Here is a 22,636-nt window from a genome sequence, read left to right as displayed (position 1 = left end):
GCTGCAGCTGTTTTCTGTTGGATTCTGCGCTCTACGTTCGCAGGGTGGTTTGGAGTTTGGGAGTGATAATAAAACTTGTTTGTGTTTTGTCATCGCGTGCAATTTTACTAGATTATTATTAAGTCGAAATATAAAAGTTTAGGTTTAGTCACAGCATGGAGGACAGCGGAATCGACAGCGAGGATAGACAGTCAAATATATTTGAGGATGGTGCTGCTGGTTTACTGGTAAGTGTGGTCAACTAACGAAATTAAACAAACCGAGAACAAAGACATAATGGCCAAGCCCAAATGCAGAAAAGTGCCAGTGGAGCGCCGAAACATATGTCCGATCTGGAGTTTGAGGTGGCATTTAGGGGTGCCAGCAACAAAGTGTATGCGCCAACAACCATTGAAATCGATGAGGATAGAACTGGAGGAGCACGCGGAGCCGAGGGACGCAACGAACCGCCAAACACCTGCCGCATACTGCAACGCAAACTGGAACTGAAGGTCGAGCGTGCCAGGCGCAACTATACACAGTACCAAGAGGAGCAGGTTGGTCCCCGTTTCAAGTTGAAGGTCTTTTGAGCTTCGTGGAGTCAATTTTATATTATTTTTGCAGGCCACTAAGACACAGGCAGCCACGCTTATACCCATCAACCGCTTACCCATACCAGGGGAACAGGAGCAGAAGCCGCTGGTCGATTACAAGTCTGAGAGCAGCGATGAGGCCGAGGAGATATCATTTTTCCCCGCACAGCTGAAGCGTGCCAAGCGACGTCAGCAAAATCATGAACTCACAGACACATTCAGCATACAGGAAATGACCATTGAATCGGATCTGGAGTCCGATGATAGCGGTGGCACTCAGAATCTCGAGCTTCTTTTGCCCTCCATGAAAACCAATATATTGGATAAGTTTAAGAGCTGCTTTGGCTGCTGGCGGCGCAGGTAATGCCCAGGGAGGCAATGCATCCAGATTCAGGCACAAGACACGTTATTCAAAGGCACTAGATATTCATTTGTAGACACAATATACAATACGATATATACATACTTAACATAATTATAATATATAATTGCCAATACTAGATGATCTACACTACAGATATATTTGAAAGCGAGTAAAGTAAATCTTGTAAGAAATGCCAATAGTCGTTTCTATGTATCTGTGTTTAAGGTTAAGCATACGCCCTGTAATATCCAATGACTGAGATCCTCAGAGGTTGCCAGATTAGCCTCAAATACCAGACCAACTCCCATGGCATTGCGGCGCAGCGATGTGGTGTAAACAGGCGCCAGGAAAGTGTTCTGTAAAAAAATCGATTAAAATAATGGTCGAGTGTAAGTATATATATGAGAAGATGACGTATAGTCTCTTGACTTTGATAGGTTCAATTAGATCATTTTGCTTAATGTCGCAACTACACAGCGCCTTTAATCTCTGTCAAAAACTTAAGCTTGCCGCATTTAAAATCAGAAACAATTAGCACAACAGCTGCCCCATTAGCCGAGGCGTTGCAGAAGTGGGAAACTGGTGGTAATTTAGTGCACAGCATTTAAACAAATATCAGCGAGAAAACGCCCCCCGTTTGGGAGACCCTCGGCATGCATGCGAGTGTACAGACAACAAGCGAACATTAGTACTTGTCACTAGCAGACGGCGTTGAACCCAGGCTAAAAAGGCAGCCACCCGACGATATATACTACTACATGTATATGTATGTATGTATGTACAAACCTGTAGCTTAAGCCGGTGCGCTTCAATGGGGACAACGGCCAGAATGGGCAGCTCTTCGACCAGAACTTTTGGATGCGAACGCATCAGCTGATTAGTCGGCATGTCAAAGCGTGCGCCCTCTATATACAGACCATGCACATAGCAACCCTGCGACACAAACGAAAAAAAAAGAGAAAAGTTGAACGATTAAAATGCAAACAGAATTCTTAATTACAAAATTAGTGTTAGCAGCAGGAGCAGCAACTCTTCTGCTGGTCACATGGGGGTCATAGTTCTGCATTTAGTGTGTGTGCAGTGGACACTCGACACTGTAGTTAACTCACCGTCTCTGGGCGCTGTTCAACGTCATCGGGCTCTGAGTATGTGGTCACATAAGTAAACAACGTAGAACGATCCAATGGCCAGGCGTTTTTGCGACAGGCAATCTAGTATTGCGAAAGCATGTTATATAAACATACATTTTTATGGCTAACACATTATGGGAGGCCACTTCGTTAGTTTGCCCCCTTTTCTACTCACCTGAACAAGAGCCGTCAGGTAGCTCTGTGGAATGTGCAGACCAGACAGCCACATGACCAACGGCTCGCCGGATAGCGACCAATACTTGTATTGGACAGCACGATTCTAGAAAATTTGCGAAAAGCGAATGGCATGATTAGCTTCAGTTCAACACTGATTAATGAGCTGCAAACTTGACTGGGATGAGCCTCGTAGTCTTACCTTTAAGTGCACCAGCCAGCTGGCCAATTGTTTACATGTGGCCGGCGCCAGTTTGCTCCACACTACTGGCAGCAGGCCATTAAATAACGAGTTGGCAACATTGTCTAGCACATTGTCCATGCCGATTTCACCAGCGATGGCCTGCGGAGAGAGCATGCAATTAAATTAAAAGGCACAATATAGGAGCGTGCATGTAAAGGAAACGAGCAGGGGGCTGGGATTTTTATGTGGGGGCGTGACGACATCTATGCCAAGACAATGGCAGCGGGCAGCGGCTAAGTTCATTTGCATTTGTAAATTTATTTTGGCAACTAAATGCCAAGTTGCATGGCAAACGAACCAAGGATCGCATTCTGATTTGCCAATGCATACTGAATGCTGGCGACCACGAGCAGCTTTGGTCTCCAGCCAACTTGGCAAAATGGATAAACAAAATGCAAAACAAAAGCTGAAGGATTTATGTGAGCTTCCCATTGACAGGTGAAGTCAACGGCATTGCTTTGCTTGCTTACCTTACGAAGCAGTTCGAGCGTCTTCTTGATGCGCACCACCAACGTATTAAAGCGATCCAGCTCCTGCAACAGCACCACACCCGTTGGTGACAGACTCATCTGGATTTGCTTGCGGATGCGCCACGTCTCAAACGCTGGCGGCAGTTTTTTCAATATTCCCGCAGCCACACCGTCGATGAAGTCATCCCGACTGATGCCGCCGGTGCCCTCGCCTAGGTTGTGGGGTAGGCAGAGAAATAAGTTAGGATTGACAATGACAGATAGAAAACCGAAAACCACTGTAATGCATGCAGCGTTTGTGGTTCCTTTCTTTATCTTTCCCCCTACACGTTATTGGTAAATAGCAATTTTTATTAATTTGCGTTTTCACCATGGTTAAACTCTGCTGATTCCATTTCTGTATTCATTCTTTGCACTATTTTCATTATGTGTTTTTTTTAAGTGTCAATTAGCAAATACTAAAGCTCATGAATATGCAAATAATCAGCATTTTTCAGTGACTTTACCCATGAACTTGGGGCATATTGGTTACGAAATGGAACTATAGTTTGCTTTAAGTGATTACAAGCAAAAACATACATAAACATTATGCTTTTCAATTTTGGAATGAATAAATATTAATATTTCCACAACAAAAGAAATTGCTTCCTTGAACTATGAAGAAATAAGATCCTCAAAAACTAAAGAGGGTATTGTCTAGTATTTATCCTGTAAGAGCGTGAATATATCACAGTAAATTGAAATAAAATTGTTGAAAATTTCAACTCTGCTCTGTAAATGTTTGCTTTTTACAATCATTTTTAAAATCAGCTTCAGGTTCCGAGTTGTACAATTTTATTTAACTTATGTAGGCATCGGGGACTGTGAGTGTATACTATGTTAAATACTTTACCCGCTTTGACATCGTGTCCACGAGGCCACGTGGCGACTTCGTTGGTGTAAAAGTTGTAAAAAAAACACAAAAATATAAAAGATGAGCAAATTTTATATATACGAAGTATACTGATGTGAATTATGGAGAATTTTATATACATAGTTGTTATGCAATTGTAGGCAAGGCAATAACATGTGTGCGAATACATACGACTGACACTGTGCTTATGTGTGACGCAATATGGAGTTTGGAAAATGGGAAAACTGCTCTCCGATGGCGGTTTTAACACGCTTAAACTCGTAACGGTATATTATCGACTTTTGGGTGACGTTTTCACCGGATTTTTCTTTTTTTTTTTTTATTGCAGCGACTGCGGTTGAGCATGGGGGATGATGATTGGCGGTGAGTGCGGTAAGGGTTTGATCAGAATTGGCAGCGATTTTGCGGGGATTGAGGTGCAGTATGAATGGCGAGCATACAAATGAATGTTTGTTTCTCTCTCCGTGTACAATTGTGAATAAAAGTGTGTGTGTGAGTGTGTTTGCATCTATTTTAATTTTTAATGCATGCCCTGCTATTGTGTGCGCCGGCAATAATGGCGCATGCAATAAAGTTAATTGCAAAACCGCAACTAATTAATTAAATTAAATAAAAAATTTAACATGCCAAAAATGCAACGGCAATGAAAATCAACAAGATAAAATGTAATAAACGGCTGACAATTGGCACACGCTGCATGTAAATTAAACCATTTACTAGTAATGGCTTCCGGATTTTAACCGAACTGTCAAACACTTTATCGGATAAAGATACATGTGTAACGCACATGGACGATATGTAAAATAGCGTGTTGTATTTCCAATTGACTTTGAAGGACACAGTGGAAATTACAGGTAAATCGCTTTAAAATCAATTTTAAACAAGTCAAAGTTGTTTAAATTGTGTTCTTAGACATATCTAGAAATTTACAAATTAGTTATATATGTTATATTAATATTGTGTGCTATAGAATCAATGTACTCAATTGATTGGGTCAGCTTTATGGCCAAGAACTCACCAGTTTGTGGCTGCAACTCAATCAGACTGTTCCAAATGTTGCGCGCCGCCATTGTGTAATAACCGATTTCCGCGTTTGGATGCAGACCAAATACATCCGGCTTATTGACCAGCGGCAGTTTGTCAATGTGAGCTGTTGTCAATACATTACATATGTAAAGAGCTTTTGTCGCATCATCTGACCAACACAGACTCACCTATATAGTCCTCCTTTAGTACGATCTCCTCATCGGGCAGACAATAGTCCACATGCTCATCCTCATAAAAGTGAAAAGATTGGAATACATCGAACAGGAAATCGCCCATATATTCATTCATATAGCAATTTGTGATGCGCCTGTCGAAGTCATCGATCACTCGTCCGCCATACATCACTTCGCCAATCAGATACTTTAAGCTATTCCAGGGTATTTTATCTTCGGCACAGCGACTCAAATAGTTGCGCAGTATTTCAGTGCAAACCTCAAAGTCTGTATCATTGAAATCGTACGCTATGTTCCAGCCAAGTTTATCGTATTTGCGACGCTCCTGTTGGAAAGGGGCAGCAACAGAGATTTTCGAGGGTGAATTAATTGGGGAAACAGTGAGTGTACTATCAATAACAATTTGTGGAGCTAAGTGCAATATCTGCTCCATCAATTGGACAACTTTGGGACACAGTTGTGAACAGTATATGCTAGCAACAAGCACCAAATGAATAAATAAAGTGCTGCATTGTTTGGAGAGCAGCTGTCTGTATGCCAGGACTTGCTGCAATAGCTACAAATTTAGTTTTAGTTGGGGTACTTACTTGCACAACAGCATGGAAGAAGGCTAGCACATAGATTAGCGAGCGATAGGCACGATGAGAGCAAGCCTCCAGACGATCCTGACGTACTTTGAAGTATGTTGAGCGTAGATTCAGTTTCAAGCCGTTTGGAGGTTCAGTGACAACTAAGTTAAAGACACATACATAGTTACTAGTTAAATTAAAGCAGTTGACTATATAACTTACCTTTCAATGACTTCTGCAGTATGCCAATTGGGAAGGTCGGCGTGGGATCTGTGGTGATCCATAATCGGAAGTCTGGATGCGGATTCTCCACTTTGTCTAAGAACTTTTCCAATTCCCTCACAAATTTGACCAACAAATGACCATTCTGTAGCATCAACCATTGACCCTGTTTGAGTGCATTGTCCAGCATATTCATAGCCGTTTTTTCCTGTCCCTGACCCAGTGAAATGTGACAGAAATTGGACATGCCACCCATGACAATGTCGGCTAGCTTAATCAGATCATTGGTGGGATCTGAGCCGGCGCTGAGTACAAAACAAACGGGAATCATGCAGGTCGTTTGCTCATAAATGCCTGAGAAGCTCACAACTGGTGGCATAATGAAGTACTCATCCATGGTGTCCACAATGTATTGATTTATACTACGGAAAATTCGATCCACTCGGAAACAGCGAAGGAACAATAATTTCTGTGTGGTGAAAGGCAATGAGAAATGATGCGGCTTACGATATTATAATAACACAATGACAATCGATGTTTTTGCTGTGCTGACGGCTCTCATCAAAGTCGCTGCTATTTAATAGTTGCTGCTGTTGCCATCGCTTTGGTTCTCTGTGGTTTTCTAGCTCAACTCAAGTGCAAATTGGGCTCTCGCTTTAGGTTCAGCTTGCCGCTGTATTCAAGTGCGACTGTGGGCGTAAATTGCCGCTCATCTAATGGCTTGGAAAATTGATAAAATATGGTAATGCACACACCCTTATACACAGCCACACTCCCAACCACACACACACATAGACTGCTGGCTGACAAAAACAGGCTGCTAATAACTTGAGCAGAAAATGTGCGCCAAAGTTGCAGGACGTAGCAAAAGTCGAGTAAAACTAAACGGCCAGACAGAGTCTATGTGATATTGTGTGTGTGTTTTGGGGTGTATGTGTGGGTGTGTGTACTCGGCTTGTACATAATAATCCACTAGAAACGAGCATAAAGTACGAAATCCAATAACGCTCGATGGCAGCAGCAGCAGCTTCTGGCAAGGACCAAGCACTCGGACTTGGACCGAACGCAAGCCACTTGAAGCTGAAAGCATGCAAAGCGAAAGTACACAGCAGCCCTTAACCATCGCCATCGTCCCTTATCCCCACTTGCCTGGAATGCATTGCAATTGACGTTATAGCTGCCCGGGCATGCCACCTCCTCGGGATTCTCTAAGTCGTACCACTGCACAGCGCACAGCGCACAAGCCAGCCAGCCACCATGGGCATTTCCCGATAAGTGCAAACAAAATGAGCATCGGCAACGGAAGCCAAGTGAATGCCACATGCCAGTCAGAAACAGTTTTCAGCGACCATCCAGCACACCAAATTGTTGTTTTTATTGTGTTTGTACCATCGTTGGCGTTATTGTTGTTATGTATTTTATGGCGTTGTCACAGCATCAGTTTGAAGTTGACATTGACATGAAGATAATGCACCGAAAAAACAAGATTCATAAAAAATAGATAAAAGTAAAGAGTGATGTAGAAAGCATAAACGTTATTTCAACCATTAAAATTAAAGAAAATATATATATATATAAATATAATTGCCAACTCACCTCTTTCCATTCATCCAAGTAACGACTAAAATGATCGGGTAATGTACCAAACGTATCTGGGAAATCAAAAGCCAACTTCAGCAAATCTTCCCAACTCTTCTCTGGCAACCACTTGGTCGGATTGGCTCGTTCGCTTTTGGTTAAAGCAATGCTGCCCTTGATGAAGAAATCAATCTCCTGTTGTGATAAGACCCCATCGCGTTGTGCCAGCTTTGTGGCTATCTGGAAGGAGAATAGCAGTTTGTGCCGTTCAAAGATGCCCGTGCAACCGTAGCTATAAACGTTCTCCGTTAATGTCTTGATAATGTTATTCAAACGCTTGGCCAACACTGTGTCTGGCACAGCTTTGCGCAATGAGTAGACAAAGAGATCAAGGTAGGCGGCGAGAGCATATTGATACATGCTATTCACGGTGGCCATGTCCGCCAGGACAAAGAAGAGAACGGCACCTCGCTTGGCAGCCGCTCGATAACCATTACGAAGTACTTCGATGTCGGCAGCGGTGTCGCTGGCAAGTTTCAGTTGCTCCATCACTAGGCCAGCCTTGGATTTGGTATTTTCTAGCGTCTCTACCAGCTCGACGTTGTCCAACATGTTGCCCGTTGATGTGGCCAACTCACGCAGCAGCGAATCTTCGAGTTGCTGCAGCAGTTGCTTATTTTCACTGGTCTGTGCTATGAGAGATTCACGTTGCTGCTCCAGATCTGGACGTTCTGTGCCCACCACAACACTGAGCAGCTGATCCTCGAGACCAGTCTGTGTGACAGTGTAGTTGATGACCAAGGCCTTGGCATAAACAGCCGGATCGAATTTGGGATTCGAGAACTTGGTAGTCAAATACAAACGGAATTTTGGATCCCAGTCGACTTCCTTGTCACCCAAAATAGTAAACTTGCGACCGCCTTGAACACGCACATTCTTTTGCAGCACATCGTCGATAACGGGATCAATATAGTCATCCACATCCTCAAATAGCACTGGTAAGCCATACATTATGGCCATTTCCAGCTGCTTCAGGAAATCAAAATCGCTGAACGACAGTACTTTGAGGTTATTTCGATATTCCTTCTTGCGAATCCACATCAATGCCTGCAGCTGAGGATCAATGCAGAGTGGGAAACGCGAAGCACGCATGGTCAGGATGCCATTTTGTAGCGAGAGTTCATCGGGTGGCAACCCCTCGTTGGACCATTGTGAGATCTCCACATCGTTGGTCAAATTGGCATCGATTTTGAAGGGAAGTTTAACTGGTATGCCCAGCGAGATGATGTCTTCCAGCCAGTCATCAAAGACCATGGCTTTGCGGAACTCCCAGGTGAAGGCGCCGGTGTATGCCAAAAATGAAGCGCTTATTAAACACAATCCCAAGCTATCAATCAACTGTTGTCCTAAGCTAGCCATTTCTTTGCTCCAGCGTATCAATTCCGATGTTAATCCACTGATCAGTTTATCGGAAGCGATCAAACGTCTTTCTGCCTGTTGCATCATCTCGGTTAAAGCTCTCATTTGCCGCATGGACACCGCATAGTTCTCATTGAGTTGATCCAGTTTCTCCTCTAACTTTTGAATTTCTGAATTCAAATGGGTGAGCAGCTTGATTTGCACTTCCTGTTCTTCGACCAAGAAATCGACACGCTCCTTTTTAGGTTTCACTTCTTTGTAGACATCGAAGAAGCCAAGCACAGCTTTAACGAACTTCAGCAAACCGGCGCCAGCTATGGAAATTTTGCCCATGTCATCCAAGTTTTGGGTTTTCATGTGATTGCGACACGAAGTAATTTGCTTTTGGGTCAAGGCCTCGCAGTCCATTTCCATCAAACTCTTAAGGAAATTCACATCGCTCATCATGCCCTTGGCGCTCTTCCAACTGATTTCCTTGATGCCCTTCAATATGGCCACGCATTCGCACACAACTTGCACCGCGGCAGGAGGCGTGGCAAACGAACGGATCTCTGTAATCTGTGCCTTCTCCAGTTCGGACAGTGCACGTCTGGCTTCCTCTAGAGCTGGCATCGCATCAGCTAGAATCAATTCGGCCTCATCCTTTTCAATAGCAATTTGTTTCCCCTTGATTTCCACTTCCACAGATTTCTCGGATGCTTCCGCCTTCTTCGTATTGGCCTTTTGCGTCGATGATTCAATCGTTACCAACATGGCCTCACACTCCTCGGATGCAACGGCCACGTTTTTCTTCTGCTCTGTCACTATGATGCGCAGCTCATCAATTTGCACAGATGCCTCTTCGATTTTCTTGATGCCTTCACCGAGACGTTCTCGCTGCTGGTTAATATGTTTGTGCTTCTCCTCTGCAAGCCAAGTGAAGTGAAAAGGAAAGGAATGAAGGCCATTAGTCAAGAGTCTAGTTGATGCATCAATTTAACTTACCCAACAATCCCAGATAGGTGTTAATGTAGTCCAAATAATGTTTCGGCGTTACAAAGTTACTGCGTCTGAGTTTCGCTTGATAATCCTTGGAGTACTCCTGAATTGTCATGTGCACATGAACCACATGTTCGATAATGGCTTCGCGATGCAGTGCTGGTATCAAGGCATGCTCGGTTAGGAAAAGTTTGGCCACAGCATACAGCGCCTGCTTGGGCCAGGGGAACACCCAGTCAATGTAGGTGCTGCCAATTAGACCAGGGAAACTGCGGCAACGATTACGCAAAGCGTCGCCAGCAGGTGACATACAAAGCACAACATGCAGATTCTCGGCGCAGCAGCGCAAGAAGTACGCCCAAACAGAGTCCCTGAGAAAATAAACAAATTATTAAAGTAACTTAAGAAGTAAACTGTACTCACTTGGAAGCAGACAAACCCTCCTCTTCGGCAAACTTGCGCGTTTGATTCACAATGCCATCCTTATCCTCATCTGTGAACAGAGCCGGCACTTGACCCACTGTCAGAATATTATTGATCAGCTCCAGGAAACCCTCTTCGGCTATCTGTGCTGCTGTGAACAGGAACACAACCTTTTTGCGTTTTACTCCCGCAATGTTGTACAATATCTTGAGATCCTCACGGAAAGATGTCTCATTGTAACCACGGGATATGGTGATCTCAAACACCTCACACTCAGCTGCAAAAGCTGAGAGACGAGTAACACACTTTTTACCACAACCACCGACACCGACTAGCAGAACATGACCACGATTCATGCGAAGTGTACGATGCACACGCGTTAAATGCTCCAAGCAATCTTCAAAGAGCACTAGAGTCATTTTTTGCTTACGTTCACAGTACTCGTCTAGGATTTCGGTAAACAAATGGAACACGGCGTTGTAATCAACGAGATCTTCATAGTGACGCGGCTCTGATTCATTGGTGAAATTGCGGAAATCGCCAAACACAAGAGGATCCCGTAACACATAATCCTTTAGTGAGAGCACCACTTCTGGACCTTCCAATTCATCATCTTCCTCTTCACCGCCTTCCTCATCAGCTGCAGCGGCAGCGGCGTCTTCGGCAAAGGCTTCATACATAAGACGTGCCTGGGCTTCTGCTGCTGCAGCTTCAAGGTCAATAAAGCCGTGCTCTTCTTCAAACTCGGGTGGAAAACGCTCGCCCACTTCAACTTCCAAATAGCGATTGACATTTTTGACGTCCTGCGAAATGTGAGTTATATGAAAATATATTTAAATATTTTCAAGATTTGATTACTTACATTCTTTGAGATGAGACGATCGCATATAATCCTAGTGAATTCGTTGCGCCAGACACGAATGAACTCGCGAAGATTTTTGTAATTCGCCGGCAGTATCAATAGCATGCCCGCAAAGATACGCGACAGATCCTTGAGATTGAAAATGTAATGGAATTTCGAAGGCGTCGGCGGCAGATCCACAATGACCAACTGAGGAAACACACACAAACACACACAGTAGTAATTAGAGCAAACAGTTGGGAAATGGCATTCGCCAAAGGACACTACACAAATCAATTTTATCTCAACTACTAGCAATATGCATTCAAATGTTGAGCAAGCTCCTTGAGAGGATGCTAAAGTGCAGATAGTATTCAGCCAAGGTGAGAGATGGCGGACGCCGTCTTGCTGAATTTACAGCCATTATCGAGTAGCAGTGCAGAGAAGAGCAACGGGCAATGGCAATTCTATTCAAATAATTCATTTTATTCCATTTCGTGCGACATTAATATCTTTTGCTTGGCGCGTCGAGTGTGTAAAGAAGACATACGAACTCGACAGGCCTGCGACTGCTTCTCTCTACGCTCCCCAGCAACACACTGCAGGTGCAAGTAAATCATTTTTCTCTATTTTCTATTTTCGTTTTTCTTATACTATTTTTTTGGTTATTGAGCAACTGCCGTTGCTCGAACTGCTTGTGGCAATTGTGGCGACAAATGCATTTTTATCTGCACGCAATGAAATGCGATAATATTTTAGTGTCAACAATTGTTAAAAGCACCATAAACTAATGCTTCTTCTGCTGGCGAGGAGTGCCACGCCTTGCCTCCTACTTCCACACATTCACAGAGGGCCATCTGCAGTTCAATACTTGAATATAATCAAATTTCGCTCTCCTGCCGAGACTCAGAAATGTGAGAGCGAGAAGAGATGTGCTGGCTAAGATAGGCGGAGCACACGGACAGACATAGACACAGTCAACTAGGCAGCAGTCGAACCGGGTGACCATTGTGTAAAAAAGGCCAAACAGCAAATGGCAATGCCAACGACAACGACAACGGCACTCGCTTTCCCTTCACCTCTCAGTCTCTGGCGCTCTTAACTCACTTGTACTCGAAAAAGCAATGGAGCAGCAGCAAGAAGGAGAAGAGCGGAGGACTCTGCTCGTCGTAGTGCATTACAGACCATTGAATAATTTCCATTGTATGGCGTCGAGGCAGCAAAGCAGATTATGAAAAATTGACATTATTTGCATATGTAAATCGAATTTCATAAAATTTGTGAGAGATTTTAAAGCGGCATCGTTCACAACGCGATAAATCTTTTTTCTCTTTTTTTGGCGCTACCCCCCTACACTCGAGCGATTTTCCATGAATTTCGACAAATTCGCCATTATAATAATATTAAGAATATGGTTGGCACAAAGTGCGTGTATCGAGTAACAAACCTTGAATAACTTGAGTGTCATTACAACAATCATGTCGGCAATCAACATGTATCGCTGATGGAATTTCGTATAATCCAGATGACCCTTGAAAATGGATGAATAGATTTGAATGAGGGACTCATCGTTGGGAAAGACAATGTTGTAGGTGGAGAACATGCTAATGAAACGTGGATCGACCTCATTGCGACCACCGCCTGCGGTGCCCATGGCAGCATAGAATGTCATATCCTTAAACTTCTTCCAGTTGAGATCCTTGTCACGGTCAAACATGCCGCCACGCTCAAAGAACAACTTCAGCAGAGCAATCGGCTGTTGAGTGCCATACCTGATGAGGGAGAAGGAAAAGTTGACTGACAGTCTGTCCCTGGCAGAGGAGTTTGGCATGTACGATGTACAAGATATACGGTTACTCACTCATCCACCTGAGGCATGTTCATGTCATCAATAAAGCAAGCAATTTTCTTTCCCATCGGTGGCCCATACGTATCCTTGGTGCGTTTCTCGACCGCAGCCTCCAATGTGCGTTGCACATCCAACGATGATGTTCTCGATGAAAAATTAATATTGAGTATGATCTGAAAAACAGGCAAAAAGGATTTTGAGGAGGAAGGAAGCAATATTAGCGCTTAGTTTCATGTTTGTCCCAACATTTTTCAATTACATTGACAGTTGGATTGAGATTCCGCAAATACTGCATGATAGTTGCCGTCTTTGATGTGCCAGCCTCACCGACAAGCAGCACAGGTCGTTTGATCTAGGTAAAGAATGAAATATGTAGGTTAAGGGTTGAATAACTTCTAAAAACTAGCTCAAACTTACTTCACTCATGAGGCCAAGTACGCGATTGGTACGCGTATTGTCCACGGTGGGCACAAGAATCTCACTGAATTTTACACTCGGATCATGGGTATATGGCTTGACAACCCACTCCCAAGCCATCCAGCAGTTCTCGTTAATGTCCCAGAAATAGTCATAGAGCGTTGGCTTGCCCTGCGGAAACTGTCCACCAGAAGCAGGGGATTCGCGTGTGTCCTGCACCAAAGGAAAGCCAGCAATACGTTTCATATACTCATCGAACACAATCTGATGTTTTTCCAGCAAACAAGCGCCGAGGGATCCATAAACAGCCTGCAGAAAACAGCACTCCAAACTATCCGTGTTGTAGACCTTCACTACAGGTTCATCCGAGGCTTTATTTTCAGGTGGTCCATAGGTTGGCAGCAATGCATCGTATAGATTACAGAATTGCGTGACCATATTGAGATCTGTCTGCATGATGACGAGCTTAAGAGGATTGCCTTGAGTGGTGCCATCTAGACCCTCCAAGATGAACGCAATGGCATTTGTGATGATCTTCTCGAAGAAGTCGTTGAGCAGCTCCCGCTGTGGCTCCGGTCGAGTTAGGACCCAACGTTGCCAGTAGGGACTGTAACGTAGATTCTTGGGATCCACATAGACCATGCCGGCACGTGAAACTGTAGCTGGCGAGGCATAATACAGATTGCCCACTTCAAAGAGTAGAGCACAATAGTTCTCGAGTCGTATGCGCTCGCCGTTCGCCAATGTCAGCAGCTTGTTGTCATCCATTACAGAGTTCATGTTCTCAATCCACAGTGCATCGACGTCGCCATCAAAGCAAGCATAGCGTCGTTCCTGTTTACACATACAAAAATAGTGTAGGACAGTGTTGGATTGCATTAGCCTGAGTGTGTTATTCAATGCCCGCGGATTCTGATTGCATCTAATGCTCCTGCTGTCGAGATGGCGATGACGATGGCAGTGTCATCATCACCATCATCATCGCCATTGCCATCGTGAAAGCTGCTGGGCGAGAGATTACCTTGCAAAGTCAAATGGCTGAGTAACTAAAAGAGTTGGCAGGCGGAACAGTTTGTTTAGCCATTGCCGCTCTGTGAACCGCAGGTTGTGCAATGGGATTTATTAGCGAATGGCGTGATTTCCGCATGAATGATGCGCACCCACCACAGCAGGGCATACAGCGCAGTACATAGAACATAGCCGAGTAACAGTAACAACACCATAACCCAGCTACATCCTGCAGCTCAGTCAGCGTCTGAATTGACACTGAACGCTCTCGGCTTTTACACGTCTGGGTGTACATGTGTGAGTGTTGTGTCTATCTAGGTAAGAGTGTGCGTCTGTGTGGATGTGTGTGTGGGGATTAGCTGCTTCTGCACTTCAATTCAAATGGGATTACTATAGCGGCTGCGACGGCAACAGCAGCGACGCGACATGTGACCTGGCTACAACCAGCTTCAGAATTCGGATAGGATATTGCTCTACTTACCTCACGCTCCAGTGGCCTATTCATTTCACGGAATATATTTGAAAATAATCCATCGATCCAATCGCGCGTCTCCATATCCAAATATCCATACAACTCGATTACCGAGCATGCCTGCCGAATATTAATATACAAACCAAATTGCAAATAAAGCTTCAAGAATTAATACTAATGTGTGAAAGTGTTTCTTAATGTCCCTCTTACTGATGCTATTCAATCTGCGTATTTAGCTTCAGTTGTTTCCTTTTACTCCTTTCCTCCTAATACGTAGTTTCCATTGAAATTGACATTTTCATATGCACTTATATAAGCCGGCTCGAGAGCAACAAAAGCGAATTGCTGCATGAAAGCAGTCATAACGAAATTGTTGCGAAGTTCCACTATGCACTATGGGCTCGATTTGAAATTTTTCGAAATTGAAGTTATTTTAAACTATGAAAATATTAAAACGTGCTAAGAAGACACTGCAGTTTTCGATGTACAAAAACGACATTGAATGAAACAAAATATACTCAAAAATTAAAAAAACAGGCAGAAGCAATAACTTATCTTATTAGTTTTTAAGTACTCAATACTATCATAGCTCAAATTCCCCTAATTAGTTTTCAATTTAGTAAAATTTATTAAGATTATTATTTTCATTCTTTCAGCACGTTAAACAGCTTTTAACTAATTGTCGAACATTGCGTATTTTTCCATAGTGGACTCTGTTAAGCGGCTTTTATTCTCATAATAGGAACTTGACATAAAAACAGAGAGCGAAATCGAAGCAATTAGGTGCATTACAACGCACTTTGCATACTCTCTACTTGTTAGCAAAATTATAAAAAAAAACATTAATAAGCGCAGCCGAATAAGATAGATATTCCTAGAACAACGAATTCTGATTATGACATAAGCAGATAAATTTGCCATAAGCTTTGCAATTAAGCTTTTATGCCCAATGCCAGTGCAATGTGCGAATTGAAAGTGGAAGACAAAGCAATTTGTGTGAGTGGAGGAAACGGAAGAGAGAAAACAGAAACGAAAACGGGCGAAAAGGGAAAAACGTGTCGGACCACTTACCTTGGGGTTAAGCACGGTGCACTTGGTGGGCAAGCTCATGTGGGTTTGCGCTTTGATCAGAGCATTTATGACGACAGTTTTGCCGCCACCTGTTGGACCCACAAGCATGGTCGAGTGTCGGGTCATCATGGTCTCGTACATTTGCACCACTTTGTCTTCCTGTTGTTAGGGAGAGAGAGAGAGACAGAGAGACAGAGAATGTTAAGGCAAAGGTAAAGGTGAAGGCGTTACCGTTGTTGGGATTTTGTTGTCATAAATGATGTTGCCCATCGGATGTCGACGGGGGGCAGACGCCATGACATCAGTTGGCCAGCAGTTGACATTGTGTGTGACATTTGTGTCATTTGTGCAACGTTTTTGTTTGATGGAAGTGGCAAAAGTGTTGGCAAAGGTGCCCAACCAAAAGGTGCAGGGCGAAACAAGAGAAAATTGTATTAGTGAAAATTGTCAGCTGAAAAGAGCAGCAAAGTTGAAATTAGATGTAGGCGGCCGACCAACTCTGCTGGCCCACTCAGTAGCTCGCTTAGACCAGCAAAATGCTTTGTAACATTTCCGCCATTTGCGATTATGCGAGAAAGCGCAATTTACAAAGTGTCAAAGTGTCAGGGATGACAACGGGACTGCAGCGAGGACAACTACTTCTTTAACTTGCGTTGCTTTTTGCTTGTCAGCAATGTCATGACTGGGCAAAAGTACACAACTGGCACAAACAAAAACAACTTCGAGAACGACAACGACAACGAAAACTAAAAGCACACACACCTGATCGGGCAGCAGAATATATCCATCGTTGACAAGCACATGACGCACAGCCGCATTAAAGTCCGGATAACCGATGCGTGGACAATCAATGCCAGGAAATAGATCTTTAATAAGACCCAAGAACAGTGGCACATCCTCGAATATGAACTTGGGAAAGTTCATGTCACGCAGCACACGCATCAGGACCACAGCCTCGGGCAGATCCTCTGACTGTCGCTTCATAACGCCAGCCATTCGCAGCACAGAGTTTAGCGAACGTAAGCCCCAATCGTAGTGACATTGCTTCGACAGCTGCTCCTGGGCCAGCGCATAGAGCACAGTCATCTTTTTGGCCAGCACCTTGGCCGTTAGAAAGCCGTCAGAGAATAGCGAGATGAGGCAAATAAGCTCCAGATCAGGCTTGATGCAGGTGACAGGCCGAAACAGCGCCTTCACAGACTCCGGCAGCTCTGTGCGACCAGCATAACCAGGGTTCATGGTCACAAAGACACCACACTTTGGATCCATGCTGATCTCAACGCCTTCAAACTGTCAAATAATTAAATTAGTGGGGATATTTCGACTAGTCAACATTTTAGTACGCACCACAAAACGCTTAAGTTTGCGTATCAAGGCATTGCGAATAGTTTGCAGCTGTGTCGAGATGACACTGAGCACAGAGATATCAATGCGATTGAATTCATCAAAGCAGCCCCAGGCGCCACACTGCACAAGACCCGATAGAATAGTACCCACAGCTCTGAAGTCCATGCCCTCACCGCAATTGGTGACCATACAGAGCAATCCCATTGCCTTGGCCAGATCCTTGACAGTCTCGGTCTTACCTGTGCCCGCGGGACCAGCTGGAGCTCCGCCCAGATTCATAAGCAAGGCTTGGGTGATTGTTAAATAGATGCGATCCGTCAGCGGAGTAATGACAAGACGACCATTGAGGCCCATGTACTCGTAGCCATAGTCGAAGCTACCGGAGCATTGTATGACATGCAGATTGTCATAAAACTTGACCCAATAGAAGCGCAGCTGACTCTCCCAACTGAATTCACTGGCATCCAGCACATTGTCGCGCACAAAGTTGTCGATAATGTCACGAGCATGCACATCAATGGTGCAGATTGCCTTGAACTTGAGTCGATCGTTGCGCGACAAATTGGAACGCACTTTCAGCACAAGCTCTTCAATTTGATAGTTGCTCTTGTTGAGGAAATCCTTCATGGCTCGCATGTTGCCATGATTCTGGGCCTGATCGAATGCCTCCTCCACCTCGGCCGTCCACCAGACTTGACTGGCCGCCAGCCCGACCATGCCCTGGTAATTCATTAACCAGTCCGGCCTGTGTGAAAATCGAAAGTGGCCAATGACTGTCAATTTAATACAATTGGTCATAAATATGCCGAGACATGCGCGCCCCGGCTTATACACAAAAAAAAACGAAAAAAAATAATAAATCGCGTCAAATGACAAAATTATACAGCCCGCAAGGCTCAGTGTCTCAATGTAAATCGTTGGCCATAAAAGCGGAAGCAGTCCTTGTCGAAATCTCAGTCCGAGAGTCTTGCTGAATTGCCATGTGGCATACATACTTCATATACTGCTGTATATAGGTATATATATATATGATTTTTATGGTATTCACTTACCTTGAAATTACCAGATCGGTGCCAAAGTCGTAGATGCAGGTCTTGGTTATGTAGCGATTCGAGATGCGCATTTCATCCAGCACATCGTTCATCCAATGCTCGACGCGACCCTGTGCTCGTACTGTCCATGCGATGGGTAACAAAAGACAATAACCACATAAATAAACCCCAGTCGCCAATATCAATAAGTGTATACAAAAAACAATAAAACTCGGAAAGTACCAAAATTACAACAACAACAACAACAACAAGAACAAAAATAACAACATCAACTGAATGCGCAATCATCTCCAGCAGGGGATAACGGCGGCAACGCCGACTGGCTTCAAATTAATTAAAAGAAATTGGCCAGCCACGCAGCTCTAGCCCCAGTCAGCCTAGCCTCAGTGAGCGCGCTCAGAGTAGCGAGAACCATAAAAAAGTTCAATTTTAAAATTGGCAATCAGTGCGTAGGGATTGTTGGGTATGAAAGCAAGCTTGGAGTGTTGTGGGTGGTGAAGGGGGGAATTGGCGTGTACACCGCGTATACTTACTGATATTACGAAACTCCATAACCTCGCCCTCGCTGGATATCATGGCGGTAACAACTGTGAGGCTGCCTTCCTTGACCAGGCGCAGAGACTTGACATTGTCGTACATCTGCGGATGTGGAATGAAAATTGTGAAATCAATGCGCACCAACAAAAAAAAGAAGCATTTTTATTTATAAGCCAAATAAATTCATAAAAAATTTACCACCGACAATTCTCATTCTCTTCTCCTCTGCCACACTTCGGTTGTGTGTGTGTATTTGGTGCATGTGTTGCAAAAATGGTGTAATTTCCGCCCTGGACATTGGCCAGAACGCATAAACAGTGACATTAACTTTTACGACAAGACTCTCTTGCTCTTATGCTCAACACATACACACATAGACGAACACACACTCACACACACGCCCAGTCATACATAAAAATAATGTTGCTGGCAGTTTAGCAAATCTGTTGTTGTCACACCCATACACCCATCACCCACTCACTCACACTTTCTCCGTCAGAGACTTTGACGCCCTCAGAATTCAACCCACCTTAATGATGTGGTTCTGCACTGCAGATGGCTCACTGCTGCCCAAAATTGAGAGCAACTCATCGGTGGATATGAAATAGAAACGCGGGAAAATGCGACGTTTCGAGTCCAAATATTCGTTTAACGACTTCTGACAATTTTCCAAGCCAACTCCCAGACCTTGTATATCCACTAAACGTCCCGGCACTGCACAAAATGGCACCACTAACGGATTTTTGGCACAATCGACCATGATCTGCAATGGGAAGCGAACAAGAGGCAGTTACAACAGTAAATTATTATGAAAAGCAATGAGTACAGCAGCAACAACAACAATAAAAATAATAAATACAGAAAATACCATCAAACATAATACAAAAGGCAGCTAACAATATATTGACTTATTGCCGACTTATTCGAATACCCTTATCTGCCATAAACTATGAAATAAAGACATGATAAACTAAAATAGTGAAAGAAAACAAAGTTTCAATTAATTACAAAAGATATAAAGGAATATTCTCATCAGCTTGCTGTTTTTCAAGAGCTTTATGAAACTAAATGATTTAAAATGAAATAACTTATCAAATGGCTTATCGCAATCCAGATTATACATTTTTCTCTGCACATGAAAGCCAAAAGAGCATATGAAGCTATCGGAAGGGTATACAGCACATAATACGAATGTCGAGAGCAAATCAAAATAATAAATCATTTCATAAATGGCATCAAATATGGCGGCAAATGTTGCAAATGAAACGTAAAGCAAACCAAGCAAGTGGCGAGCAAGGTTAAGTGAAGTTAAGCGTCTAACAACAAACACAAATCCACACAGAAGCACACACACGCAAGCAAATACATTCGGATATAGTATAGATGTGTGTGTATAAACATCACACACACGCTCAGAAGGTGAAAGCGTTTGGCTTTGGGTAAATACTCAGTGCCGGCTGACAGTGCGTATGTGTAATATATGATGTATGGTGGCCGAGAAATGTGTTGTGCTTTGCTGTGTTCGTATTTGTGAGCAGGCAACACAATTACGTATACGCAAAGTGGTCGTTTGCATGCGTATTATGTTTACCGTTAAGTAAGGCGTCGCCATATTGTCGGCGCACATTAAATCAACTCAAATAAATTGAGTAGATATTTTGGCCATGACAGTGGCCTGGTCTGCGTGCCTGCCTTGTGCTTGGTTGATTTGAATCAGCAAACAAAATACCAGGACAAATAAATATTACACCACTTTCACTTACCCGACGATACGCCTTGTCAATGTCATCGAATTTACGCGCCTCCTCCGGCAGCTGGGTGCGTATATCGCCACCAATGAAGATGCCCTCTAAGTAGAGCCACTTGCGTTGCACAACGAGCCACTCGTCAATGATTTCCGAGATATTCGCCAGGGCTCGTTCCCATTTGTTAACCGTACCCAGAAAGGGGCCAATAAATCTGCACTCGAATAATGTGTAAGTCACAAATTAGAAACATGTCTTCATATAAACTTACTGACTAGCACCCATCGACTGCAGATTCATGGCATTGTCTTCTAGCACTTGTGTGATTTCATCGACTGGCCCCAAGATCCAGCCACGATCCTCCATGCCCTTGTAATGCTTGATCACCTTGAAGTTCATGTTGCCCCAGGTTTCCTCGACGGCTCGCACGCCGCGCTCAATCTGCAACTCCTTGATGGCATTGGTCAGTATCTGTTCGGCAATGTCCTGATACTTATGCAGCTGCATGGCAAACATATTCTCTAGCGTAAATCTCGCTGGCGACATATCAAAATACTGTCCCGTCTTCTCCATCAGCTGCAGCCAATGCCGTTCGCGCAGTGCCTCATTTTTCAGGCTGACCATCAGTGGCACAGTGGCCTTGAATTGTTTCATGTGAATCTCCAGCTGAACGCCAGTAGGTAAAGTGCGCACCTGTTAAACAGCAGTTAAATTGTAGTACACATTCTAAACACAGTATGAGTAGCGAACAGAGAGAGAGATAGGGGCGGGGCCATAGTTAAGTGGAGCGGGTAAACGGTTAGTTAGCGACGTCAAATCAGTTGAAACAATAGTGCGGTTGCTGCGTGCTGCGAGTTGTGGTTGCCACCGCATTGAATTATGACGAAAGCGCTATCCTGCGGCTATGGTTAGCGCAATAGAGGGCCAACTCTTGTTGATGTTGCTGTTGCGTTCGTTGGTCGGTTGGTTGGTTGGTATGTTGTGCTGGCCAAAAAGCGCAGTCTGTTTACATTGGCACGCGCTGCCCTCTGTCTCTGTTTACACATGGAAAATGCATAGCAGGCTGGCAGGCTGGCATAAATTAAATACCAGCAGAGACAACAGAATCCTATACATACACATGCACACACACACACACAGAAAGTTGTCAGCAGAATTCATAGTTAGGGCGATGCTGAACACGCTGTCGTCGATCGACACCCGTTGGCATTTTAATTATTTTCAATATTGAACAAATTGATTTGCATTTTGGGACACTGATTATGCAACAGCTTCCGACTAGGACTATCCTATAGTAGAGCCGGGATTCTGCGTGCCATCCAAAATTATGCATGATAAAAACTGCATTAAAATGTGTGCATGTTGTCTGATTATATTCAAATTTGCCAGCACACTACGCTATTTATATTAATGATAAACTAATGAAATAGTTTGCATGCTAATCTATGCATGCAATCATCATCCATAGATATAGCTACGAATTGCCCTAAAGCAAATTGTGTGTGCGTGTGGTGTACACTGTACATTCCCCTCTTGCAGTCCGAATCAGTGTCGCAGGCAAGCAACTCGCTTCATTTGTATGGACAAAAGTTTTTGGCGCGACAAACTTTTGCTTGGACAGAGAGAAATTCCTCAAAAACTTGTTAGTGAAGTAAATAAATCAATTTGTCATAATCAGTTTAGGTGCAAAATTTCATCGCTGCTAGGCTAAAATTTCACTTTTCTTCTGCCAGCCAAAGTGGGGGAAAAACTAAAGCGACAGAGAAAGTTTCCAAAATTTGACTGCAAAGAAGTACTGAAATAGTTCAGCACAAAACCCTTGACTACTGCTCCAAATACATTTTAAAATGTAATCTTAAATTTTGCAGTGCCCACCCCACAGCAAAATGTATGGCAAACAGGGTATAAAAGTCGACTTTACATCAACGCTGCGAGTACTGAGTTCTAAAAGTATTTGGCCGTGTTATTGTTTTTACGCCTGCGTAATTTTATGAAAATTCAAACAGGCCGAAAACTTTGCC

General features: G+C 43.7%; 2 protein-coding genes across 2 annotated transcripts in view; one reads left to right on the top strand and one right to left on the bottom strand.

Annotated features, from left to right (window-relative positions):
* Positions 1-46: 46 nt before the first annotated feature.
* LOC132787252 (uncharacterized) lies at positions 47-947 on the top strand. The gene is made up of 3 exons (XM_060794184.1): positions 47-227; positions 297-536; positions 604-947. Exons 1-3 carry the CDS (start codon positions 156-158, stop codon positions 934-936), a joined length of 645 nt encoding a protein of 214 aa, XP_060650167.1. The 5' UTR covers positions 47-155; the 3' UTR covers positions 937-947.
* An 87-nt stretch (positions 948-1,034) lies between these two features.
* LOC132787250 (dynein axonemal heavy chain 10-like) overlaps positions 1,035-22,636 on the bottom strand; it is a 28,576-nt gene continuing 6,974 nt past the window's right edge. The window contains exons 15-42 of the mRNA XM_060794182.1: positions 20,887-21,308; positions 20,634-20,829; positions 19,400-19,633; positions 18,867-18,972; positions 18,334-18,454; positions 17,282-18,026; positions 16,697-17,224; positions 15,935-16,093; positions 14,873-14,983; positions 13,384-14,217; positions 13,226-13,318; positions 12,979-13,139; positions 12,565-12,889; positions 11,139-11,327; positions 10,277-11,079; positions 9,860-10,224; positions 7,475-9,780; positions 7,028-7,099; positions 5,879-6,347; positions 5,675-5,817; positions 5,082-5,412; positions 4,886-5,017; positions 2,955-3,166; positions 2,443-2,583; positions 2,242-2,346; positions 2,046-2,147; positions 1,723-1,869; positions 1,035-1,292 (exon numbers count right to left, since the gene is read on the bottom strand). Coding sequence (XP_060650165.1) covers positions 1,143-1,292; positions 1,723-1,869; positions 2,046-2,147; positions 2,242-2,346; positions 2,443-2,583; positions 2,955-3,166; positions 4,886-5,017; positions 5,082-5,412; positions 5,675-5,817; positions 5,879-6,347; positions 7,028-7,099; positions 7,475-9,780; positions 9,860-10,224; positions 10,277-11,079; positions 11,139-11,327; positions 12,565-12,889; positions 12,979-13,139; positions 13,226-13,318; positions 13,384-14,217; positions 14,873-14,983; positions 15,935-16,093; positions 16,697-17,224; positions 17,282-18,026; positions 18,334-18,454; positions 18,867-18,972; positions 19,400-19,633; positions 20,634-20,829; positions 20,887-21,308 — 9,702 coding nt within the window. The 3' untranslated portion in view covers positions 1,035-1,142. The remainder of the gene's footprint in view (positions 1,293-1,722; positions 1,870-2,045; positions 2,148-2,241; positions 2,347-2,442; positions 2,584-2,954; positions 3,167-4,885; positions 5,018-5,081; positions 5,413-5,674; positions 5,818-5,878; positions 6,348-7,027; positions 7,100-7,474; positions 9,781-9,859; positions 10,225-10,276; positions 11,080-11,138; positions 11,328-12,564; positions 12,890-12,978; positions 13,140-13,225; positions 13,319-13,383; positions 14,218-14,872; positions 14,984-15,934; positions 16,094-16,696; positions 17,225-17,281; positions 18,027-18,333; positions 18,455-18,866; positions 18,973-19,399; positions 19,634-20,633; positions 20,830-20,886; positions 21,309-22,636) is intronic.

The sequence above is a fragment of the Drosophila nasuta genome, chromosome 2R, assembly GCF_023558535.2.
Source record: "Drosophila nasuta strain 15112-1781.00 chromosome 2R, ASM2355853v1, whole genome shotgun sequence".
In the NCBI taxonomy this organism is placed as follows: domain Eukaryota; kingdom Metazoa; phylum Arthropoda; class Insecta; order Diptera; family Drosophilidae; genus Drosophila; species Drosophila nasuta.
This window is presented reverse-complemented; position numbering and strand designations above follow the sequence as displayed.

Bases quoted from the DNA above. Each gene is read 5' to 3' on its own strand.
- LOC132787252 (XM_060794184.1), top strand. From the start codon at position 156: ATGGAGGACAGCGGAATCGACAGCGAGGATAGACAGTCAAATATATTT. The intron at 228-296 runs GTAAGTGTGGTC...GCCCAAATGCAG, and splicing joins ATGGTGCTGCTGGTTTACTG to AAAAGTGCCAGTGGAGCGCC. The intron at 537-603 runs GTTGGTCCCCGT...TTATTTTTGCAG, and splicing joins CACAGTACCAAGAGGAGCAG to GCCACTAAGACACAGGCAGC.